Source organism: Accipiter gentilis, chromosome 23 (assembly GCF_929443795.1).
Source record: "Accipiter gentilis chromosome 23, bAccGen1.1, whole genome shotgun sequence".
In the NCBI taxonomy this organism is placed as follows: domain Eukaryota; kingdom Metazoa; phylum Chordata; class Aves; order Accipitriformes; family Accipitridae; genus Astur; species Astur gentilis.
In genome coordinates, this window is record NC_064902.1 from 16737171 (window position 1) to 16763401 (window position 26231).

Sequence of the window (26231 nt, forward strand, 5' to 3'; positions counted from 1 at the left end):
TCTGCCGCCCCCGGGGGGGGTGGGGGTCTGCAGCCCCCCAGGGGTCTCTGCTGGGGCCGGGGCGGGGGGAGATCCGGGTCCGGGATGCAGGTGGGTTAAAGAAGCCCGGGCGTGGAGCGTCCGCTGCCGGTTTTGCGCCGATGGGAGGAAAGCGGGGAATTTGGAATTAAGTTTTGCGCCAGTGGGGTGGAAACGAAATATTCCCCCGACTCGTCCTGCCCCTGCCATGATTCTGTAGGCGCTGGTCTGCGCCGCGGTGAATCATTTCGGGTGCGAGTTGCGGAGCTGTCGATAAGCCCACGGGGCCTAACCCTTGGGTGGTGTAAGGCGGCGCATCACCTCGCTGGCAGCTCCGGCTTGCCCGGCTCCCGGCAGCTGCGGTAGTTTGTGGCCCCACACAAAAACTACACGAAACACCAATGTAACAAATGTAGAGAACCGAGTTTGCTTCAGAGTTCCTTCCTCATGGGCTCCTCGATTAATATCAGCTCCTGCCGCTACGCCAGCAACACCAGTGACTGCCCAACGCAACCGGCTCTCTGCTTCTGGCAAAGGCAGACCTAGAGCTTCTCCGTCTATGAAAGAAGCCCTCCATCGTTTCACCCTGCAGAGAGGTGTAAGGCCCCTCATCCTTCCATTCAGGACTCTGCTAACCTGGACAAAGACCACGGCATACTCCACCCCTGGCTGTAGAACACCTGGGAAGCTCCTCGACATGAGGATGCTGAGTCCCATCGGCAGGGATGCGCTGGGTCCCAGCCCCGGCGTCTCATTCCCCAGATGCCCTCGGCACGTAACCGAGCAGCCTCGTGCAGCGATGCCGTGCCAGCTCCTGCTGGCTTCTTCCCCGCTGCCAGCAGGCAGGTGAATCACGGCAGGCCAGGGTGAACGTCGGGGTGTTTGCAGGCAGGCTGCGGTGCGCGCTCCGCTCGGGACGCTCTGCTCCGAGCCCGGCTTTGCCTCCCGGCTGTTGCGGTGCTGCCCGGTACATGGGGGCAGGAACGGCCTTTTTTGTTCTGCCTTTGCACAGTGCCTAGCAACACACAGGCCCTGGGCTGCGAGCGGCGCTTCTAGGGACTTCTGCAACACAGATAATCACGTTTATTAAAATAGACTTGGGAAATGAAGGCTGAGGTAACCCAAGAACACGTTTGACAATCAGGGTGAAACATGAAAGGTAGAGCACTTCTCTGTTGCTAACTTGCTTTCCCTGGGGTCTGTTGTATGTGTATATTTTAAGTGGTTTATACACTAGTATAGGATTTCCCTAATGCATGTATTCTAGAAAATAAAAATTACACAGGTTCCCACAGCAAAACTAACAGTACTTGCCTATATTTCTGAATTTCTTTTCTTTTTCTTTTTTTTTTTTTAAACTCACACAAAAAAAAGAACCTTCTGAGACCTGAGAAAAGAAGTGGGGGAAAAGACGGTGCAAGTCAGCTGTGACAGCTGGAACACTTACATGACGAGTATCTAAAATAATTCATAATTTCTATCTCATCTCGTAAATCTTTGGGATCTATTTTTTGCAATTTTCTTTGCTGGCAGCAGCAGTCTTCAAATTGCCATGTTTTCAGAGATAGCCATCACTTGGCAGCATGTCACTGTGACCTTCTTTCTCCTCCTTCCCCCATCCCTCCATGGAGCTTGCTAATTCTCTTTCAAAAAAATTCTGTCAAAGTTACCAATTCTGTCCAATGCTCCACTCTCTACCGCTCTCTTGTTTGGAGAGGACAGAAAAACAAGTCCCGACGTAGAAAATGTCAGCTTACCGCTTCAGCATCTTTCTACTTGTATTTTTGCATCCACATGGCAATGGCGTTAAGATGGAGCATTTAGACACGTAATAATCTTTCAGCTCAGATAGGGACAAGGCAAATTGTACCAACAGGGAAGATTTCTTATTTAAATAGCGTGGTTGTTGAGATCCTGAGTTTATATACATACAGGTTTTTATACCTGTACATTTAGAGTCAATGCAGGTAAGCAGCATCACAGAGGACAGCTTTCCAGGCAGGGATGAAACAGCGACTATCATCTGTGCCTTGGAAATACTACACAAAGAAACATTCAACAGAAGAATAAAGGAGATGCAGATAACTATTTTCAACATATGTGTAGCAGATATGAACCCAGAACTTGGGGCTTAATAACAGAGCAGGTTAAATGTTGCCTGGTATTAGAGTTTCATTTGGTTTTGTTTATCTTTTGGCACAAATCTAATGTGCAAGTGGTTAGAGGTATAAATACCGAAAAAAATAGGAGCAAAGATTTCCAATGTCCCACTGAGGCTGCATTTGCAATGAATTGATGTCTCTTTTTTTTTTGGTTGCTCTCCAAGGCAGTATGGTGACATCATTCTCTTGCTGCCATACTATGCTAGAGCGACTTGGTTTTCTAGGGCAGTAGTGGCTTTTCATGATTGCATCACTGTAATTCAAACTAGAATATACTCCTTCCTTTGCCGTGCATTTGTATTGCTTCTCTTCTGTACAACTTTTGTTTCTGCGTGTGTATTCCTTACCAGCGGGACAGACTCATGCATTGGCATGTTTCTGGTCAGGTTCTGTACAGAGCAGCGCAAGTTCTGAGATAAGATACATGAGTGATCCAAGTAATTTCCAAAGAACTGTGTAAACAATGAATGGAAAAATTTGAGGTTTTCATTACAATGCTGTTACAGAAACAATTTTTAGGTCGTAAATATCATCCACCTCTGCACCAAAATACAATCCAGGCAGCTCACAGAGAGCCTTTCAACCACAAAAAATGCTAATATGCTTTAAATGTGTCTTGAGACTTTGTCATTTATGGTCTTCATAATTGATACATTCATGAAAGTGACTCCTCCCTAATTTGGCAATAATGTAGTATCGCTGCTTTACAATGTATTTTACTATTCACTGTTGTTAGGAGGGGAAAAAAACCCACAGAACACTAAATACTTTTTGACAGCGTATTTTTCATATTAAATCCCTTTTGTTTGCTTACCCACCCCCCACCCTCCCCAATCTGCAAAATCTGTAGTGCACGAGAAGCACTGCATGTCTACACAGGCTCTATCAGGCAAACCTGAGCTTCCCCTGTGTTCCGAGTTGACCAGCTGTGAACTAGAAGACTTCTGACAGCTCATTAGTCCAGGGCTGCACTGCACTACTGAAGTTGTACGACTTCCCGTTCAGCTGGCTTGCCTTGCAAACTTGGAATGCAAGCAAAACAAGCTCAGATATGTCTGTTCAGCCCAACGCACACAGACCCACAGCCACTGAGAAAGGGAATTATATGGCATTTAGACTATAAAAGTCCAAAGTCACAATCCTGGAAATCCCCCTGAGCTGGCACCTAGTTTGAGGAGGTGGCTCTATTCTGTGTAACATCGTTATTTTACTTCAACCACATATGCTTATGACTCAGTCCGAGTGAGATCCAAAATGTGTTCCTTTACCCAAACCACTGGAAGGCTTGATGTAACAGGTGTTTTAGAACATGGCTACCCGGTAGTGATAGGACCTACTGCTGCCCGTTGTTCCTTCCTCCCCGCCTTACAAAAGCTTAGAACATAATTCAATTCTCTCCTCTTGTTGGGAAGGTTGAAACCTGTATTTCCTACCTCCCAACAGACTGCTCAAACTGTGGGATGATCCAGGTGCATAGATTCCACGCTCCCTATTAATAATAAAAGTATCTCAGATTCTCTAACATCATGATTGCCGCTCTACTGCTTTGGTTTGTCATCATGAGAAAGGATGGGTTCCACCGTCTGTTTCAGGAACTAAGATGTATTTCATAATAGCCAACTGACAGATAAAATCCAGAAGCAGATTATAAATGGTATCAGGATTAGATTCGTGGTTCTATAAGAACAAAGCTTTTAAGTTGCAGTTTTAAACGTGTTATTTCAAAATGTGACTTTTGATGTGCTTGCACAGAACACAGCATAGCAAGGCTCAGATCACAGCAGTTCTTTGCATCACCTTAAGGAAAAAAATGAAGCTAGTACAGTATGATTTTTGTTGTTTTACACCCCTTGACAAGCATTAATTCTATAGAAGTAATTTGTTTTATATGAAACTAGCAAATTCTAGTCTAGTCACAGGTAAGTTCTAAAATAGCAGCTACTTTGAAAAATTAAGACCCTACTTAGTTCAGTTTTAGATCCCATCTGGACTAGTCTATGGAAGCTGGGACTCAGGCAAAGATGCACTACCCTCAGTCCAATGTCAAGTAAGAAAAGGAGCCATTACTGTTAGGCTCTATGCCTACTAAAAATAGGAAACTCCTTGTAGACACCTTTTATTGACAACATTTTGCAAACACTTTAATTCACAAGTACTGTGCAGAAGCTTCATCCTTTGTAAAACAAAATATATTTGTCACAAATTACAAAGTTTGTGGATTAACACAAAGTGCTTGTCTGCACAGACCTGTAACTTTTTTTTTGCCCTGAAGCATAAGCAAACCAAGTATTTTTGTATAAAAATTCACAGAAGCAGTAGAAAACTTTTTTGGCTCTGTCTCTCTTACTGTTGGTCTCAACACAAGTGAAGACACTTGGACGTTCTTCAATAGTATAGTCAGCCTTCATATTACATCTACTGTTTGGTCTCTGTTTCCATCTGGGTTTCTTGAGATTCTTCAGCTTCTGAAAGTTTTTCATCATCTAAAATTCAATATTAGTTAGTCAAACACGCTTGGTTATATTTACAGACTATAGTGCAGAGCTGTGTCCCACTTAAAATATTTTATGTTGATTGCCTTAAATGTGTAGTTGAGTATCTCATTATATAAAATGCTATGTTCAAACGAAAAAAATCCTTCCAAGTTTTTAAAGCTGTTATCTGTAACAGCTATTACAGGAAACATGGAGTAAACCCTATAGTATCAATTCAAGCAAACAATACTGTATTGCTTCAAATTACATGCCTTCTCTTTGCCTATTAATGGTTTATCTCAAACTGAAGCTGTGCCTTCCACTAAAATGTTACTTCCTTCACAAAATACTACAAGCTGAAAGGTAATCTATACATTCATGCGAAAATGTATTTTAGAGACTAATACTTAAGGAAGTGTTAGTAACACATAACAACAATAACCTTCTGGTAAAGTGCACTTGGGATTAACAGTTCATTCTGCTTAAGAAGATCTAGAGGGCCTTAGAGAATGAAAGACTGCTCTTATAGCCATCTCTGTATGTTAATCAGGTCACGTCAAATACCAATTATTCTGTCTTGGCAAAAATCTAGCAAATAATATTTAAAACAATATTATCCATATTAGAGCATGAAAGTAAACGCTGATTTGAAAATACTAAGTATTTGTATGACAAAAGATGAGTTTGACTAAATTCCTGAATTTAGCTCTTGCATATGACAGTTTTGGTCCCTACTCTATTACAGACTCACTGTCTGAGTAGGTAAGTCATTTAGCTTTCCTGTATTCCAACTTCTTTCTAGTAAGGCCTCAAACAATACCGTGATGGCAGTGACATGTTCAAAACTACCGAAACAGAAATTATACAAATAAGTTTGGAAACCATGCACAAGAATACTCTTCTGTAAGAAATACTTTTTCTGTTTAAAAAAACCTGACCTCACATTGCCATTCTCCATCCCCTCATTTTAAAGAAGTCTCCTGCCTACAGATTAATCTGAAGCTGATCAAGAAATGACATAGTGGCTAGCTTGTAGAAGAAAAAAATTTCTGAGCAGTCTCATGCTCTGGACTACTACTGGGAAAAAAATGCTGCCGATGCAAGAGGTCACCAACCTCAATAGCACATAGCTTAGCACACTGCTGGAAGTTGTGATTCCTTTTGATCCACTGAAACCCAACCCAGTTATATATATCACCTAAGAACACCACTTACTTTCCAGGGTTTGCTGAAGTTCATGGATGGTGCTCAGGAGAACATGAAACTGCTTTCTTCTCAGCTCCAGCTGGAACAATAAAATATATATATTTTAGGAAACAGAGAGCACATACAGAGCAGATGCTCCATTAATTATGTTCCTAATGAATTATTATATAACAATCTCTATGAAAAACCTACCTTATCTTCGACATTTTCTTTAATGTGAGAAAGATGTTGCAGTTCTTTTCCCAAAGCTTCTAGCTGCCTGAAAATTAAGTGTCATAGTATTTTTTAAAAAGTTCTGTAAAATTCTTGCAAAATAGATTTGAACTAAGTAGAGGAAAAAGAACCATTAAATAAATAGCATAGGTAAACAAAGCATAACAAACGAAATGGCATAGGGATAAGGCCACTTCACACAAATGTTAAACTATTATGTCATAAATTTGTAATTTAAGGTCTTTTACAGAAAACAAGGCCTCCAAGCTAGACTTGGAGGGCATTTGGACTGTAACAATTCAGTCCTGTCTCAAACACGTTATTAACTAGACCATACAATAAAAGTTAAAGAAATGGATTACATTAAAGACCCATGGCATCTTCACAGGCTTTGCTACTTCACAGTTTTTTTTATGTTGACATGAATAGATTAAATAAAAACATAGCATCAGCAGAAGAACATATTTGATAAACCTACACACCCAACACAAAAACACAACAATTCTTAGACACAACAGTTGACCAAACACAGTCAAGTACCTCATCTCCAGCAATGGCCTGACCAGGCAGAGTACTGGATAACATGTAGACTTTACAATAGGCATACATAGAATAATCCACGTTTTTGTTGAAGCTACAAGATACAGCTTATGCCTTGGCACACATAATTTAACACTGTGATCCATATAAATACTCATTTCCTTCTCAAATACCAGTTTTTATTTTAACTGATTGCTTCTGGCATTAAGAGATAAAGGAAACATGCAACACCTATAATCTTCATTATTATTCATATCCTTTTGAAACACATCATCTTTCAACACCTCTTCAGAACCATTCTGCAAGCATTTGATTGTTTTCTGTTCTCACTTGGACCCACCATGGACCACCACAATTTTTTTTGAGGTAGGGCAAAGAATAACAGGTACCATAATGTATACTAGCTTTCAAATGAGGATGGAGCAACAACTCTTACACTCAAACCTCCGCTTTGGCCCTTCTACTTTTCTTCTCATGTCTACTATAATTTATGCTCCATGCAATGAGAACAATCTGTTTCTTTAAAGGTGAAGTGGATTGAGGCTGACCATCCCTGATTAAGTAGCAGGCAGAGCCATATAGGGGTCAGCAAGGAAATAAACCTCTTTTTTTCTGAAGCACTGACAGCTGCTGCAACTAGTCTGGGCAGGGAACCACAAAATGGCCTCCAGCCCTAAATATCTCATGATGGCTGGCAAAAAGGTCTGTTTTAGTGCTGCCTGAGGGTGTTGTCTTTTTTTGAGCCAGTATACTTGGTACCTTGAGGGGAATGCCTGAAAGAGGGTTGGGTGTGACATCCCCTCTTTTAATGGAAACAGGCTAACAGCTTATAGGCTCATACAGTGATTTCGCTAGTATTTGGTTTCTAGTTTCTGAAAGACTTCCATTTGGCCGAATCTTGCTGTTTACACCGTGCTGTCAGGTATAAGCAGACTGTGAGAAGACATGCAATTTTCTTCTGGTAACATCCAAAGTTACATCTGGAATTCTGCTTCTTTTACTTTCCACTCCAGAGAATCTGCCTAGCCTTCTCATTTTTTGTATCTCTTTTTCTAAGACTCAGTGTCATTTCTTGGTCTTCTTAACAGCTCTTCTGATACTACGTCTAATTACACTGTGGGCACTGCCATTTAGTAGTTCAGCTCCTGTCACTCCCTGAATTGGCTCCTGTGCATTACTTGTGACTAAGCCGATAACAGCTTCTCTTCTTTTGTGCTGTGTGACTAGTTTTTCCAAGAAACAGTCTCTTAAAAGCATAAGGAAAGTTTTTTTCTGAACTTTGTCCTATTGTACCACATAACCTGCAAAAACTATAAATGTAACTCTTGCAATAAACCATGACATTTCTCCTTGCAAGACGTTTTCTCAAGAGTTTTTAGTGATTAAGAGTTCCATGGGAAGTGTGACATTGTTAGTGAGGCTTCCTCCATTCTGATTTAAGAGTGGTCCTTCTTGGGTCATAGTACGATTTTCTGTATACTTTCCTCAAACTGGAGAGAAAGGAAGCCTTGTAATTAAAACACTGGATGAAAACTTCATCGAGCTCCTATATTTAAAGTCTATACACTTGGAAAGGTCAGTTAAAGCTAAAATACCTACAAACTAAGCTCCCTTTAAAAATGCTCCATTCTGTTACTGTGTCCTCTTTCCTCATCTGTAAAATGGGGGATCATACTCTGTTATAGTTCAAGTCTGTGTCTTTGACTACAGATATGAGGGATTAAGGACAAAAGGACATACATTGTAGCCATTCTTCCAGTGGATAAACACACTGGTATTTCTAACTGTAACATACTCTTCTAAGGAGATGATAAAATTAGGTTTAAGAAAAGACAAAATGCCAAATTTACTAGCCGTAACTTACCACCATTTCTAGCTTTGCTCAAGAAACTTGTGCTTGGATGCGTTAAGCAAAACTAGAACAAACCCTCCAAACCTAAACAATGTGGCATCTTCTAAGAAAAAAATATTATCATTTAGTTGTTTGCATTGTTAATCAGTTGACTTATCTGAAAAACTTCACCCTTGGTAATTCTTTATTATGAAGCCTCACTTGATAAACAGCACATGCTGACTAATGAAGTAAGAAGTAGTCAAGCCTCATGAGAATTGCCTGTAATAATCAAAGTTGTGGTAATGAAATCAAGGCACAGAAAAACAACATGCAAGAAAGAAACGTGTGAAATATTCTCAGTGGTTTATAGCTAGAAAATTCCTACTCCTAGGGTAATAATGTAACAAAAAAATCTTCCGTTTCCTGTAAAATGCCATGGAACATGAAAAGACAGCCTCCCTCTGCAATTTCTCTGAAAGTAGGCAACAGGATAAGTGAAAACTGAGCTTAAATAAAAACAGTAACCCTGTGCTACCCCTTTAATCAGGTTAAAAAGAACAAACTCAAAGATGCAATGAGTCCAGGAATGTTTCTGTAGCTTGATAAGGTCAAAAAGATTATGTCCCCACAACTGCGCAAAATGACCCAAAAGCACAGATAGTGATCCGAATCCAACAATGGCACAAGCAATACTGGAAGTTACATGCCAGACAAGTTGGACAACAGGTAGGTATAACCTGCATGCCAGGGCAGGTTATATTGTGGTACACAATGTAGTAATTTATAACCGGGCATGCAGGAACAACTACTATAAGGAAAACATAAAGAAAACCTAAGAGCTTTCTCCTGCTTTCTCTCATGCCACTTTACTTGCTTGTGTATTATGTATTTTGCATTTTGCGCGACTACTGAATCCCTTGCTGGTGCATGTTACAGCACTTCCCCACTACCTCTCTTTTCTGAGCAACTCATCCCTGGTAAGCTGACATTAGATGTGCATTTACATCTGAGTTCACTTATTCACCTTAACAATGGAAAAAATTCAAATAAACATGCTTGGCAATGCGTCTGAATCCATACAGATGGAGATTAATTAAAGAAAGCTGATAAGGGCACAATTTTAAAATGAAACCCAAGTTCTTCTTGTGTCAAAAGAAATTACATAAGAGCAAGGAAAGGTCAAACTGAAAGCAAGGAACTGTCAAATCTGGTGACTTCTAGCTTACTGGCTTATTATAATTTGATGTATTCTGATACTTACTTCAGTGTTTCATGTCTGTCTGGATGGTGCTGTATGACTTTGGCCAATGCATCATATTCTGAAAGAAATTTAAATAGTCTAAATAATTCTGAAAATATAGATTCAAGAACCAAAAATCAGGTACTGTAGAATGATACAGATTCTTTCTCCTTCTTGAAAAACCATTTTAACGTTCTTCAAATTTGTACACCACACCTTACATATATAAAAAAAGTACCTGCAGATATACATATATAAAAATATGTATAATTTATGCCATGCTATAACATTTCAAAGTAGATGATTACATCAGAAGAGATTTTAAATAAACTACATATATGATTTTAGGCCATTATCTACTCACTCAAACCTACTCAGCACTAGTGATTTGTAAAGGATAAGGCCAGAAAACAGGACCTTTAGTTAGCACTTGGTCTTTTGTATATGATACATAAGCATTGGTTTTAGATACAATGTAACTTATATGTACAGAAAACAGTGTTGATAAGATGTTACACATAAACATTTCAGATTTTTAGAAAAAAGTATAAAATGCTGCCTGAGAAACAACAAGATTATTTTTTTTAAACTGCATTACACATTAACAACATCATCATGGTTTTACAGGCATCTAACAGACACTTCCTGATAGTAAGATTGTACATACGCCAACTACCTCATTCACATGGAAAAAAATCTGTGCTGCAGGCTGGACAGAACGTATCAAAAAGCAAACACTTCAGGCCTATGTTTGTGAAGACGTTAAGAACTCTACATTCCTACTGGTTAAGGTTCTTTTAATTTCCAGTTGAGTCTACAATTATCCACAAAATTGATCAAATGGTTGTATTTAAAGCCTTTCATCTGTTATACTTTTAATCATTTTCTTTTTGCATTTCATTTATCAAGAAAAACAAATTCTTGCTTCTTATCATTGCTAATCTTTTGATAAGACAGTACCACAGGGAAATGCTTCAAGCTTCAATTTAAATTATCAGCATATACTTTTAAGACTAGGGGAAAAAGTACACCTCCCATAACAGGTATTCTGTAAGGACACATACAGAGTTGCTGGGTGTGTAATTGGCATCACTGTCTCTGTGTATGCCAAGACATTACTCTCCCTTAAGAGCTGAAGGAATACACTTGCATGATCCTCAGTGCTGGGTGTTAAGTATCTTCAACTCTTGTCTCGCTGTTAACAATGTGCTTTAGTTCTTCTCAAGTCACCTGAATTGTGATAGGATGCTTCTGGGGTTTTTCTTTGGCCTGAAAACATTTCTCTGAACTTTTTAGGTTTTCCTGATGTTCTACGTCATTGAGATCTACTGGTTCAATCTTGCCTGCCTCATCCACCAAAAACTTTCAGTAGTGGGTGTGGAACCCACTAGACTAACTATAGTATTCACGATGCCAGTATATTCCCTTGCACTTTCAAAAATTTGGGATCTATTTTCTGATACAATGTATTTTAAAAAATAACAAAATAATGAAACGGACCACTGTAAATACAGATATTGCTCCTTACCCTGGCGATTTTTTCGAATCCTTTTTGCTTGGAGGATTTGTTTTTTGCATTCAGAAATCTTCTCATGTGCTGCAGCTATACTGTTTTCTTGAATACAAAAAAAAAAAAAAAAAAAAAAAGGGAAGCTATACAGAGTTATATTAAAATCAAATAATACATGTAAACAAGCCATTCTGCTAAATTATAAAAAGATAAAGAGCCATTTATGACATGGTGGCCTGCTAGCTCCATCAGCTTCAAAACTACATACACTTCAATAGGTTAAAAAAGCTTTTCTTTGTATTTTATATACAGATAAGATGCTTACAGCACATGTTTTGAGTGCTATCAATTAAGAAAAAAGAAAAAACCAAACCACTCATCATAGGAATATATTATGCTCACCAGAACTGGCTCAAGCTTGTTCATAAAAGAGAAATTGTCAAAGAGAAACCAGTAATATTTTCTCATAGTTACCTATATCCTTATAGATTTTTTCATAATTTTCCATTTCTCTCAGGTTCATATCATACACCAGAAGAGTTTTTCCCATTGAAAATTCACACTGTGATAAAGTACTCAGCATTCGTTGGTACTGGCTGTAACTGAAAACAGACAAGATATTTATCCGTATGCAGCATAAAAATACCCCCTACCTTTACAAAACAAGAAAGCAAAGCCTCACGTAGCGTAAGGAACAGTTAAATAACAAGTATTAAAGAAATAAAATATTTCCAAGATTCAATATATAATTTTTTGAAACTCTTGTTAGAAACATTGCACCCATTAATTCCATCATCATTGTCCTTATAGGTGTAGAGTGTGTATTAAAGCAATGGGCAGATTGATCCAGGGCTTATAAACTTTCCAGCTAGGGCTGACTCTGGGACCACCGAGATTAGTATTTTAATACAGCACTGCTTCTCTGTACACACAACCGTTATATTGTGTCCTCCAGGAATTTATATCTGGTACTAGTACGGACCCCAAAGCAGAACACCACGTTGTCACTCATCTCTTACTACTTTAGCCTGTTTTTTTTTAAAAAAAAACCAAGAGCACCGCAGCAGCAGAAATGCCAGCAGTACTACCCTTCCCTAACAGAACAAATGCAGAACTGCCAACTAAAATATTCGAGTCATGATCCTGTTACAATAGCGGGACTCCGGGACGGATCACGCAGCGGCACGACAATCCTGAGGGCATTTGAGCGGCGCTGGCAGATTTCATGATAGAGCCTGCAGCCTTCAGTAATTTCTGACCCGTCTCTAGTCCTCATCGCCTACCACAGTGCTTGGCGTCTGTACTGGAAACACCACAGAGGCATACTGAAAAGCAGATGTATACATTTTAACAGGGATCTTTTCAAAACGGATCAAGCCCAGTTTTTCCACTGAAATGCAAGCCGATCAGTTGCAAGACAGAAAAAAAAAAAAAAAAAAAAAAAAGCCCAGAAAACAAGTACCCTTCCTCCTGAGATCCGGAATTACACCACTTAATGAAACTCTTCACCAACAAATTGATCCGCCTGTCGTCACCAGCACCATCGCCATCGATCAGAAGCCGCTTGCGGATAACTTCATCTGAGGAAAAACTCCCGTTTAAGGGGCAGCCGCATCCCAGGCCCGAGCGCGGGTTCCACCCCGGCCCTTCAGGGCACGATTCCCGGGGCTAAACCGGGAGGATCTGTTCAACGGCAGGCGTCCCGGGCCCTCGGGGCTGAGGGACCCTGGGGCCCGGGCGGAGAGGCCTGGGGGCGGGGGGCGCCCAAGGCCCGGGCGTGCCCCGGCACGAAGGGCCCGGGAGCGGGGCTGTGGGGTCGGGGCCAGGATGCAGGCCCGTCTGCGGGGTGAGAGGCCGGGGGTCGGGCTCGGGGGGGGCCAAGGGGAAGAGGGCTGCGGCCGGGGCGCCGGGAGGGACTCCGCCGAGGGCGGCCGGGGCCGTGCGGCTGCGGCGGGAGGGGAGGCGAGGCGGGCCCGGCGCTGAGGGGAGCCGGGCCGAGCGGGCCGGGCAGGGGTCGGGGCGCGGGGCGGCGGGGCAGGAGGGAGGAAGGAAGGAAGGAAGGAAGGAGGGAGGGAGGGAGGGAGGTCTCACCGTCGGTCACGGCCCCCATGGCGGCGAGTGCCGGAGCCGGCGGGGCGGCGGCAGCAGCGAGTGAGGTCAGCTTCCCACAATGCAGCCGGCGAGAGCGGCGGCCATGGAGGGGGAGGCGGCGGCGGCGGCTGGGGCCTGAGCCGGCTGGCGGCGGGACGCGCGGCCCGGCGGCGGTGGCGGCTGCTGCTGCGGCGGCGGCGGCGGGGAGGGCCGGCGGGCGAGGCCTGCGCCCCGCGTGGAACCGGCCCCCCTGGCGAGGGGCGGCCCCGCCAGGTGAGGGGCCGACGGGGGAGGGAAGCGGCGGTCCCCGCGCCCGCAGCCAGGCTCCACCTCCCCGCCCCCGCCACCGCGCCCCCGGCCCCGCCGCCCCCCGCCCGGGCCGCCCCGCCATGCCCCCGGCACATGCTCCCTCGCCCTCGACGCGCCGCGGCGGGGAGGCCTCCGGGCCGGGTCGCCCCTCGGCCGCCCTCCCGCCTCAGCGCGTCCTCCCCCCTGGGGGCCACCGGTGCCCTCGGCGGGCCCCGTCCTCCCCTCGCGGGCCCCGCGGCGCAGGGGAGCCGGGTGGACGGCCCACGCCGAGGCGACGGCGGCGCGAGGACGGCGGGACCCGCCGCGGTGGCCGGCCGGTGCCGGCGGCCGGAGGGAGCGGGAGCGCCGGCTCCGCGTTGCCCGCTCCCTGGGCGAGGGTGCGGAGGACGTGCCCCTGGCGCCAGGCGTGAGGGAGGCGGGCTGGCCTCCCCTGGGCCGCGCTCGGGATCGGGATCAGCCCCGCTCGGCGCTGGGAGGACGAGCGGCAGGGCCCGGGGTGCGCCAAAAAATCGTTGTTCTGATGCGTTTCCTGGCTATGAGTTTGGCTATCGCCGGCGGGAGGGAGCGAGAGTTGTTTCCTCCTACCCTGAGAAACTAAGCTGGCGCTGGAAAAAAGGGCTGGAGGTGTCTGGAGAAAAGAGATGTTAAGGTGTTACCGGTGCCAAGCGTTGGGTTTTAGGCTTTTGGCCCACAGACTTTGACGCTTGGGCAGCGCTAAAGCTGGCAGCGTTGTCTTTGTATATCTATATCGTGGTACAGAGCCTGACACCCTCCTATTTCCTCTTCGTTTTGGTTTGGACACTTAAGTAGCATGTTCTGCTCAGCACTTTGTATTGACAATTTTAGGGTCCTGGGGAAAACCAGGGTAAGAAAAGAACAAAGTGAATGTGTGGTATAATCTGTGCTTTCCTGGTTTTGGAGCTGTGAGTGATTGAGGTGCTTTTTTGTTCTGGGTAGTGGCATTTAACAGCTGTTTACAGATTTGTAGATTGTTTGGAGCCGGTACTTTGTCTTCAACAGGCAACTGGTCAGATTCTTTGGAAGGTGCTATTGGGAAAGCATTACAGGGAGTGGTCATTAAAGCTCTGCCTGAACTCTTGGAAATAGAGTTTCTAACATAGAAAACCTGGATAAGTGATTTCTGTTCTGTATTATTATGTGATTGGCGAGTGATATAATTTTATGTGAAAGCCTAACTCTCTATTCAGTTATACAAAGTTTGGGCCAAAGAACGGGCCATGAATTCATGAGCTACTAAGCGCTATTAAAAACGCTCACTCTTATGAACTCTGAATTTGTTGCATTTAATGTAGTTGGTTTGACAAAAAACTTTGTTTTTCCTAAGCCTTTGGTCGCTATGATATAGCCCTAGTATTTTGTGAAAGGGTGAGAAGATGACCTAGCTGAACTTCTCTACAGAAATTGTATACAGTGTGGTTTCTGACTGCCTTTCCCCTCTTTACCCACTGATTACCTCTTGGAATTCTTAAGCATCTTGAAGCATCCAGTCTTATCAAGACTTAAATTTTTCTGCCTTTCTCTGAGTCCTTTTCATCTTCTGAGTCCTTTCCGTTTCTACCACAGAGAGAACTTGATCTGAACTGAAGACTATTGTAGGTGAAAACCCACAATTATTTATTTAGTCATGTTAGAATACTTTTGTGTTATTTTCTGTCATTTAATCCAATATAATCTTTTCTCACTTTTTGTTCATCATTCCAGTGTTGGTCAGATAGTCTTATTAAACTCTCCACAATGACAAGTAGATAGTCCTTGAGTAATTAGAATACAGTAGTCCATATGATTAGTTAATAATATTTAATGACTTTTGTGCTGTTCTTCATACGTGTTAGTAATTACAAGATTCTTACAAATTCTCTGTTCTGGGTCTTAGGCTCGTAAGAACAATTTTGAGAACAAAGCCATTATTTTTCTTTTTAAGACAGGGCTTTCAGGCATCATCAATGTTCATTAATTTTTCTGCTTTAGAATGAGAAGTAGAACTTGGTAAATACATCATCAAGAATCTCACTAAGGCTACGTATTGATGTAATAGCCTGTTCTCTTTCCTGCTCTATGTTGCCATTTTAAACATCCACGAGATGTTTTTGCCCAGGAAGCCAGTTCCAGCTTGCTGGGTTTCTATATGCACTTGAGTATTCACTATGTCTTTGGAGTCTTCTTTCGATTTGCTCCATTTCCAAGTAGAGTTCCTCGTCTTGTAAGTACGAAACAACCCTTGTTTCACATGTGTGGAGTGTGTGTTGCATTGGGCTGTATACAAGCATGTTTTTTCCATTAATTCAGTGTCACATATGATGTAGATCTCTGGAGCAGGGTTGACCTACTCTTATTTATTTGTCCTTCACCAGTTTGCATATTCTGTGCAGATTCTATCAGCTACAGTCGTTTATATAATCCTTCCACTGACTGGCAGAAATACTGAGTAGCATTGAGCCCTCCTTAAGGCATCAGTATTGGAGATTCATGCAATAGGAAAAAATGTCTTGCACAGGGTATAGCACCTTACTCCATGCCAGCTCTTTGGAATAAATACCCGTGTGTGCAAGGTTTCAACCAAGCTAAATGTGATGTAGTTTTCCCTCTTTCCTTGAGATCCTTTATGTATGCCATATGGTAAGACCCTGAAGCAGCTTATACATAATAATATGTTGCACACCTGTCCTTGTCAAAAGTGTTAAATGATCCTCTGTAATGTTTCCAGGTGACTCTGGATACAAGAAGTATAAGCTAGGTAAGTTTAGTACTGCAAGATGTTACACGTGTGTGGAACTGTCTCAGATTTTTCATTAGTGTCTTTTTTTTTTTTCTGAAAAAAATGGCTTTTAAGTACACCAGGTTTTGGTATTTTATTTTTTTTTATTGAGGAAATCTGTTAATGTTGAAGTTTCCTTTCCTGAAAAAAAAAAAATCTATGAGAGTCAAAGTTTAAAGTGTCTTTATACCTCCTCCCCTTTTCTTTAACTGTGTATATATATTTTTTTTCCAACTGCAGGAAAAGTTAAAGGGGAAGAAGCTTTTTATAGTATTCCAGGCTGTAATGAGCTATGATTTTTAGAGCTAAGAAAACAGCCTTAACTATTGATGAGGTGGATTTAAAATATTTTTCCTAAGCCTCCCTAATAATTTATGAGGTGGTTTTAGATTCCAGCTTTTCTTCGTGTTGAATAACTTCTAAATCAGACTGTTGCGTGGCACTAAATCTTACAGAGATCTAAGTATAGTAGGTCAGAAACTACAAGGTATTTTTATCCAGTCCAACCTATATTCTTGTCAGAAAGCCATACCAAATTTATTTAGCAAGACCTATTTTCTGTAAGCCTGTTTAGCATTACTTCTTACCGCTGTCCTTTATTTTGTTGTTGATTGTGTAGCATGATTTTGTGCAAGACTTATATCAAGCTAACCTATTGCTATCACCGTGTTTTCTCATTTTAAATTATGTTAGAGTGTTACGTTTTCTTTGCAGTCTTCTTTAGCCTCAGTGTTTACTGAAAACTAGCATCGGTGTTTCAAGAGCTTGTCATCTCGTTCTGTAAAAATTCTTAGACACTGGCTGTATAGTTCTGCAGATACTAAAATATTCACTTTTGGCAGATAAACCTGAAATTTTTCAATCCAGTGATGGGGGTAAAAAAGTAGTAGGGTTTCTTTCTTTCTTTTTAAATTTTTTAAATTTTTGTTATTTTTTTATTTTAGATGCTAAGCAATGTGCTTCTTAGCCTTGTAAAAAGCTTTCCTAACATGGACCCTTGTGTTTCTGCAGAGCTAGCACATTTTCATAGAATTACAACATAACGAGAGAAGGGAGAGTGAAAATACTTGTTGCGACTGTAGTGGCAATAATAATAATTTAAGAATGTAACAATTTATTATCCAAACAGTAATCAATTTTGCTGTCTACTGCCTGTGTTACCAAGATTGATTAAATGTACTGTTAATACCGTACTTCAAAAACCAAGCTTCTATTGGATAATAATGTAACCACAAGTTGTGCGTTACAGGATTGTTTTTATTTCTTATTTTTCACTTTGTAACAGAAAGAAGGATGTAAAATTCCAGAATTTTTGACAGAAGCAGTTTGAAAAATACAAGTACTAGGAATACTGTTTTTGTTGTAAAGAAATTCCATTCTTAGTACTATTTTTTCTCATGAAGGGAGACAGAAGCTTATCTTAGTAATTAAAAAAAAAATAGTGCTGCATGATCCTTTTAAATATATATATGCCTTTAAATAACTTTTTCCTAACTAAGGGCTCTGTCTTTTGGTTAATCTAGGTTATATAGGTGGCATTCTGATATTGCCCTTTTTCAGATATCTTCACAGGAATTATGTAACAGCTTTCTACATTTCGTATCTGGATCCTACTGAATATTTATGAAGCTTGAAGATCAATTATTATACATTTTAAGGTGATCTGTCACTAATTTATTAAAGCGTGTCAAACTCAAGTGGAAACTACGTGATAGGTATTCTGTGTAGAAAACTGAGCTTACAGGTGCAGGGATGCACCCAGCAAATGAAAGCATGCCTTGCATGCATGTCAAAAGGTGCTTTAATTGAGGCAGTGGAATTACCAGAAGTTAGAAGTGGTACACTGGGTCATGGTACCTATTCCCAATGACATTGGTAGGTTCCCACTTGGCAAGAAAGTCAGGGTGTTTTAACAGGCATCTCATGAAACTCAGTCTCATGAAGCTGCTGCCAGATAGATTAAATGGTTAGATTTTTCTTTTAATCTAAAAATTGTTAGCACCATAGACTTCAGCTGCCTGTGCAATGCCTTGGAGATCCCACACGGTGTCTGCATTCTGTGATTTAAAGTGACTGTCAGGTAATTTTACGGTGGCATTTTGTGTTTCGTGTATTTTGTAAGGAAGCAGCCATTTATTCTTTTGGAATTATTTTTGGCAGGATTAGTCAGTTATCTAGTAGCGTCTTAGTTTGTTGACAGGATGTTTTCAGTGTGGCTTGCTTGATTTTATTTTTCTAATAAAAAAGAGCATATTTTTATTTTTCCTTCCCCAGTCCTTCAATTCATGGGTTTGGTAGCATTTACATTGTGCTCTGAAGATCATCAGTGGTGTGCCAGATTTTTCAGAGGAAGGGGTGGATGTTGAATGAAGTTTTTACACTGACTGAGAAGAAGAATTTGTCTTTGTTGGCATTGGGCCAAATGGTAAATGTTTGTATTTAACTGGCTTGAAACATTGGATGAACAACAAGAGGGTTGTGAATGTCGTGTTTACTTGCATCATGTTTAAATAAATAACTGTTAGTGCTCCTGAGGAAATTTTGCACAAAGAGTGCAAGGGAAAACAGGCATTTCCTCCTTTGGAAAGCAGCTCTTGCCCGACTTCAGAGCGGCATTTTCTGGATCACGTGGCCAGATGCTTTGACTCGGCTAAGAAAGCTGAATCAGAGCTATTGCGCAGCTTCTGAGTCAGCTTTTCAAAGTTTAATAAAAGTTGGTTGGGTTTGTTTTGTTTTATTTTTTTTTTTTTTTTTTTTTTTTAAAAGCAGTCCAAATCTATAAAAGAAGACCTAGAAATTTTACAAGGCTTTGAGCTTGGCCACATCATGGAGAGATGTTGGAAGAAACACTTCTATCTCAGAAGATGAAGAAAGAGAGTATCAGGTCTATATTGATAAACATATGTTTCTTGTTTTAAATTGGGTTTATATTTTGCTTTGGGTGATTTTATGGTTTATTTTCTTTTAATAAAGTAACTCTGTCAGTGGGTAGTGTTTAAGCACAGCTACAATTTACAGTTCCCATAAAACATGATACACCGAAGCATGTTCTCACCCCCTGACTTCTGAGTGAGGTACAAGCCTGAGCAGTGAAACAGAAAGAATCGGAGGCATGGTCACACTATTTGGTGATGCCTGTTCAGTTTTAGGTTTTAGTACGTCATATGTTGAATGAAAACACTGAACTTTGTTTCTGACCATCGTTATCCTGCCAGTAGTGGCTAGGAGCAGGGTATAACCCCAAAGAGAAGTTGTGTCCTTAGGAGGGAGGCACGCTCTCCTCAGTTTCTTTTTCGAGTAGGCCAAATGTAGCTTCTAAACTATTGCTTCAGTTGCCATCAAAGCAGATGGTTATAACAAATATTTCAAGAAATGTATGATGAAAAGATAACTGATCTTTTCCAGCAGAGACTGTCAGATCCAGAAGTTACCAGATCCAGGCAGATCCAGGTTATGGCATTTCCTTACCTTTCTCAGGCTGGTTGTACCAAAAGGAAGGTTGTTTTGGCTGAGGCCTGTTGGGTCGTGTTTCCATGAAGGTGGAGGGGGCCAAATGCTTTAGCATTTGCTGATGTTTCATTTAAAATGATACCAGCTGGAGCAGCTTGAAGGACATGATGAATCTGCACATTTTCTATGCAGTAGCCAAAGTAGGAATGTGCTTAAATCCTGCCTATATCCAGACTAAGCACCTTTCTCTAGGGAGCGTTTTGGATTCACGCTCTCTTGAAATTAGGATCATAAGCTTTTTCTTTCAAAAAGGGAGCAAAGGTCAATCTTTGCTTTCAAAACCCAGGAGGTGGCAATGGTTCTGGTTCCCTTTTCGTCATTAGCAGAGCTGTTATCCGCTAGACTGCTCACCACATGTGTGGGAGACTTCAACCCAGCTATCCTCCTTCCTGAGGGGATTAATGCCCATAATTCTTTCCATCAGAGTGAATTTTGTAATCACCAGGCTGTTGACTAGTATGAGGTGGTGTTGCTGTCAGGAAGACAGACTGAACACGATGGTATAGCCCAACACAGAGTTATTAGATGACTGAGGACTAAGATGTTGAAGGAAATAATCCATAAAAGCAAGCTAGTAGTTTCAGAAGAGCAAGAGAAGAACATGCAAGATAATTTTTGCATTGCAGATCAGATTCTGTTCAAAGATGTATGAATGCCTTCCTAGTGATTTCCAAATTTTATTTGCAAGCTGGGAGAGAATTTGGACTTGAAAGTGTAGGCAAACGGAAAAAACCCTGAATTGTGGAATAAAATAATCTGCTTCATAAACTGTTTTGGTGAGTTGCAAAAGGTAAATAGAAAAATTAATATCAAACATTGGGAAAAAGAGAAATTGGACACAAAATACGTTATCTATAAAGTGTGTGTGTATATGTATGTATTTATATATATATATGTAAATTTTCAGTTGAGATATGAAAGTGGCTATATGTGTGCACAAAACATTAAGCCCAAAATGTTATTTCCCTTAATAGTATTTACAAAACTCCCAAGGTAACTTTTCTTATAATAATGTTTTAGCAGAGTCTTGGTGTAAACAAGCATTCAGGTTTGCTTGTTCTTTTTTCTTTTGCAAAACGTTAGTGCAGAATATTTGAAAACCACGAGTTCTTTTTGGTTCTCTGCCTTTTGCCTTTATTTTTAATAAAAATTTAAATGTTGATTATACATGGAGAGAATTGAACTAATAAAAGAGGTAAGGCAGATAAATTGGATTTTATAACTTGAATAAAGATTGGCTTGTAAGAGATGAGAGTAAACCAAAGCCATGCTAATAATAACTACAAGTATGCACCTGTGATTTTATGGTTCATTGTAAATATTTTCACTTCAGTTTCATTCCAGTGTCGCTTTGGCAGTTATGGGTTGGGTTGTTTTGTTGTTTTTTTTTCATTTTTGAGATCTGCTTGTGGTTTTGGTATATATGTGTGTGTGTATATGTATATGTAAAGTTAGGATGGTGTTGAACAATAACATATCCTGAAATAAAATTGTGCGCATACATATTAAAATAAAACATATGGGAAATTTAAAAAAAAAAAGGTCATGAATTTGAAATTTAATTTTAAAAGTACCTAAATTGTACTCGAGCTGCAGACGCTTGGCCCGGATTGGAATAGGAGGATATTTACAGTCAGATTTTCTGGTAAAGCTTTTCTTTCCTGTTGTTACGTGAAAGACTTTGCACAAACAGGAGCAACTGACAGTAAGTGTAGTTTATGTCATCAAACAAATAGAAGAAAATAGCTGAAGAGCTGCTGTTTTCAAATGTTAATGTTAGCAAAGTCTGTCCTTGTCTTGCAAGCTCTTGAAGGGGTTTTGAACCTTTACTAGTCCTCTCAAATGTTGGCGTAGACTTATGATGTCATGGTAATACAGGTAACGAATTTCCTAAAGACTGGATTATTCTTACCAAATCTTTATTTGTAATTGCCTCTTTATGGAGTCTGTTCCCCATCATGTCTTTCTAGGACTGGCCTACTAAATTTGGCACAGAGAGTTACAACTCTAAGACGGCCATTTTGCAACCTGCATTTTCTTCTCTTTCTGCTAGTATCAGTGAGTATAATTGCTATTCTGTATCTTTTTTCTGGTGGTGGTTCTGCTTGTTGCTCTTCAGTGGAGATGGATGCTGTGAGAATGTGTTGCTCTCTTGGAGAGGCCTCTTAAAGTTATTCGGCCAATATAGCCATGTTTAAATGAGCAGTTGTTCTCTGTTAGCTTCTGTGCAGGTGGTGGTGTTTAAGCAGCTGCAATACTGTCATTGCTTGGGGAAAAATAAGTAACGGGTAGCCCTAGCACAAGACAGCTTCTAGTAGGTATGGGTACGGTACAGGACTGTTTGTTGTGGTTGAGAAATGTATTACAGTAGTTCACATCAAAATGTGAAATTTTTTTTTTACAAAGCTATAGAAATAGGAAAATACTACTTTAACTGTGTGTCTGTAGTTAAAGAAGAATAATTTCTGCTAATCCAGTTGTCAGCAGGGCCCAGACTTTGCTAGGTTCCATTATCCTATTTGTTGAGAAAGGAAGAAAGAGTCATTGGAAATTCCATGATCTTTTTTGCCAAAAATCATCTGATGTCAAGTCAAAGATCTTCCCAGGCAAGTGTCTTTGTCAAGAGGAATGTTGAGACTGTGATATAGCTGTCTGTTTTTATCGGAGAGCTTAAAACTTAAGAGTGAAATTTTCTTTAGAAATACTTCAAAAATAGAAAATGTAACTGAGAGTTTATGCTCATAAATATTATATTGGAGGATATATAACAAAAAACCTCACTTTTATGTGGTCATATTTTGCAAAGATTTACTTTAATATTTTCAGATTAACTTTTGACTTTTAATTTTTCTTGCCATTTGGCAAGTATTTTTCTGTGTTTCTAGTGCTTCACCAGCTCTTCTTTGTGCACCATCTCTGATATCAACAGGAAAGTGCATAGTTTTGCTGCAGGGCAGTGGGGCCAACTTCTTTTTTATATTTGTGCTCACACCACAATAATGACATTTTATTATCTCAGGAACATGACTAGAATTTTTAAAGTGGTAGGAATATCATGTATACTCTTGCTTGGTTTAAGTACAAAACACTACATATGGAGTGAGTGCCTACTATGTTCCAGCTGAGCTTCCTCAACTTTGTTAGATAAAAAAATCCATACATTATTAAGGATCCTAAGTTTCTGAAAATCAGACCGCTCAGTCTCCTGAAGCTTTGAGATAAAGTTTTAATTAATTGCACACAGGCAGGATAACAGGGTCTGTATTGAATGAAATTAGGGAAGAGGAAATATGGAGACACCAGTGCAATTGCTTAAAGATCTGAAAGACATGGTGCATAAACAAGTGCCAAAAGAAGGCAATTCTTTAAGAGGGGACTGAGAGAGTGAGAAGACATATATTGAAGAGCACTGCAAAGCTGGGAGGCTTATGGCAGGTAGGGGAAGAAATAGATCAAATTGCAGCAAAGAAGATTTAGCATGGACAAACACAGTTTTCTAGTGGAAGTATTGAAAAGTTGGAATAATCACCTGCGGGGACAGTGGTGCTTCCATCGTCTGAGGTCTTTAAGAACAGGTTCGATTACCTGTATTGTTCCCACCAGATAGTTTAGTTATCATGCCCTGGGGCTCAGTGATGGACTGTCTGACCTTTGGAGGTTCCTTCCATCTCTCTTTTGGTTAACAGTCCTCTACACATTGCACAGATTTTAATAGGATCAGAGTATGTAATGGATACATGCTGAAACCTATTTCCACCTCTGTGACCTGTTTAACAGTTCTATTTCAACTGGAATTTATTATATCTGTAGGAAAGGCTATGGTAGTTGTCAAGTAAAAGTTATATTTTTCAATGGGTTTGTTTTTTGGCCGGGTGTTTCTTGCATGTCATCCTCCAGGACCATGCTATAGTGAGTATAGTCCTCCTCCCATTTAAATACTCTTCTCTGCTCTAATGTTGCATCCAGGCCAGTTGTTGAATTGTTATTCTACTTGGAAAAAAATAAGAGGATTTGTGGAGTGCCTTGTAAGGAAGAAGTGTGGCCTGAGTGTGTATTGGAATGAGCAATTGTTCCAGCTGGCTTTGTGCATGCAGGAGGTACAAATTGCTGATTTCAGTAGACTACAGCTTGACATTTGGTTCATATGTAGGTAGCCATGTTCAACAGCAAGCTTTGTAATCCCACCTAATTTCATTTTATCTGTGAATATGTATCCTCTGAGGAAAAATTAATTTCTTAGTGGGACTAGCAGTAAGAGTAGGTATATTGTGTGACCTGGAGGTTGTGTGTCTATTGCAATGATAAATGTGAGAATAAATCTTGTGTTTTTATAATGCTTCATTACCAGTCTTCTTGACCATGAGCAGAAGAGTGAGGAAACTGGAGAACTGATTTCTTCACAAGACATTATTACCCATAGCTAATAAATGATTTTAATAGCTAAAGAGTATGCTAGCACTTACTTACACAGCTGTAGCTTCATATCTGTGTATGGTTTGCAGAGAAGGTAACTGCTACTGGTAGTATGTTAAAATGCAAATTATTATATTCTCCAGGTAAATAATAACAAAAAAATCCGTTCTTTTATTCAGTTAAAGAGTATCTAGTGGTTGGTTGATTAATGCTTGACTATTGAGTGCCTTATTAATAGCTACTTTAAGTAGTAGTAGTTAGAAAAACATATGATTTTTATATAGTATAATAAACAGTTGTGAAATAATATAATATATAAATATTTACAAAATTTACAGTGTGTAAGAAGTGTTGTTGGCTTGGGTAGGCTTTTGTAGACATTTAAGCCACTGGTATATTTGGGTCAGTACAAATGCATTTCTTAAAATGAAAATGTTATGGTTTTTAATTTAAGTTTGATGCCACTAGAAATACATCTTTCATCTCTAATGTCATTAATGTTAAAGCTTTGCCAGCATTTTTACACAGGTAGCCTTTGAAAGGTGACTGTTGCATCTTCAGCTGATGATGAAATTTTGTATAGAGTTTCTTAGCATGGCCTAGCATATTTCTTAGCAAACAATCTGTTATACAGGATTTATTTTAAAAGCAGCATAGTGCTATTTTATATGTATTTTCCCCACATGTACAACTTAAGTGTTTATAACAAAACACAATTGCAGTTTTTGGAGAAAAGCAGAGAGACATAGGCCAAATGCTCATAAGTCAGAAGGCGTGTTAAGAAGAGAAACCCAAATAATTTAATTTTTTAAGCTAGTTGTAACTTTCTAGAGTGTGAGTTCTTGGGTTTTTTGGGGGTGGGATTAACATTTCTCTCGTTGCTCTAACATTTTTCTCGTTCTTGTTACCAATACTGTGTTTCATGTGAGGCGGTGTGCTCTGACTCTAGATGGCAGTCACTGGTAGGCAAAGGGAAGGATTGTTCTGGTTGCTTGGCTGGGACCCTGCAAGTCTCTGCACCAGTTGGCTTCTCCAGCTGGAATTTTTATGGTGTTGGACAGCAATAGAAGTGTCACCTCAGCTTCTCTCCCTTCTGAACTGCAACAGAGATACTATGAAGAAAGAAAGGGAAAAAAGGGCAAAAAATAAGAGAAGCTGAGAAAATGTTGCAGTGAAACATGCACAAGAGAGCTTTAGTAATGCCGACAATAGTGAAGAGATTTCTTTTTATATCAGCAAGACTTTGTCCTAGATTAACAGAAATAAATTTGTTTATAATGGGAGAAATACCAGTTTCCCACTAAATTAAGTTTCAAAGACTAAAATAGATTGACCAAGGTGCAACCAGGGATAATAGGAGTGGAGGAATGTGTGATTGTAATCTCATTTTAACAAATGAGGATTTCCTCACGGTCACATGGGCATGTGTTGCTGGAGAAATAGTTCTTTTTGCTTAAGACGTTGTGTCTTCCACTAGCCCCTGCCCCCCATCCTCCCTTTCCCGTGTCCATCCTCTCTTCTTAATTTCTAAACTCCTTCCCATAATTTTACAAGGTAATACCTTTCCTTCATACCTGTTAGCAATCTGTCTCTTGACTCTCCACTCTGTCTCTTCTCTTTAAAGCAGGATAAGCTTTGATTTTTTTCCTCTCCCTTTCTTCGTATAGGTGCTGTTTGCCTTCCTAACTCGTCACTACTAAACAGTTTGATGTAACATTGCAGTTAGAAAAGGCAGCAGCGCTCCAGCAAAGGAACAACAGGGATGATTGCACTTCATGAGATGAATACTGCTTGATAAGAAAGCAATTGTTGTAATAAATACAGTTCAAAACCAGGGATTAATCTATATATTTTATTGATCTCTGGTTTCAAACGCAGTGCCAAATTACAGTCTTGTTTATAGATGTGCAAATCCCAAGAAACTCTTCGGAAAGC

At 40.4% G+C, this 26231-nt stretch overlaps 2 protein-coding genes across 7 annotated transcripts in view; one reads left to right on the forward strand and one right to left on the reverse strand.

Moving 5' to 3' along the window:
- Positions 1 to 4280: 4280 nt before the first annotated feature.
- On the reverse strand, positions 4281 to 13490 carry THOC7 (THO complex subunit 7). Its single transcript, XM_049826095.1, has 8 exons — positions 13289 to 13490; positions 12660 to 12777; positions 11672 to 11799; positions 11216 to 11302; positions 9709 to 9766; positions 6053 to 6119; positions 5870 to 5939; positions 4281 to 4663 (listed from the first exon to the last, which is right to left on the reverse strand). Exons 1-8 carry the CDS (start codon positions 13305 to 13307, stop codon positions 4596 to 4598), a joined length of 615 nt encoding a protein of 204 aa, XP_049682052.1. The 5' UTR covers positions 13308 to 13490; the 3' UTR covers positions 4281 to 4595.
- Positions 12786 to 26231, forward strand: part of ATXN7 (ataxin 7) — a 91664-nt gene continuing 78218 nt past the window's right edge. For 4 of the 6 annotated variants that reach the window (XM_049826088.1, XM_049826092.1, XM_049826089.1 and 1 more), the window contains exons 1-4: positions 17790 to 18031; positions 18648 to 18798; positions 19140 to 19257; positions 21854 to 21941. The gene's annotated coding sequence lies outside the window, so the exon portion shown is untranslated. Of the gene's footprint in view, positions 13044 to 17787; positions 18032 to 18647; positions 18799 to 19139; positions 19258 to 21853; positions 21942 to 26231 lie in introns of those variants that run through there. The other 2 variants (XM_049826094.1, XM_049826090.1) reach the window with 2 other exon arrangements.

Excerpts from the sequence above, each read along its gene's own strand:
- THOC7 (XM_049826095.1), bottom strand. Across the intron at positions 11,800-12,659 it reads TCCGGATCTCAGGAGGAAGG|TTACAGCCAGTACCAACGAA; the intron begins GTACTTGTTTTC and ends GTCTGTTTTCAG. Across the intron at positions 4,664-5,869 it reads ACTTCAGCAAACCCTGGAAA|ATGATGAAAAACTTTCAGAA; the intron begins GTAAGTGGTGTT and ends ATTGAATTTTAG.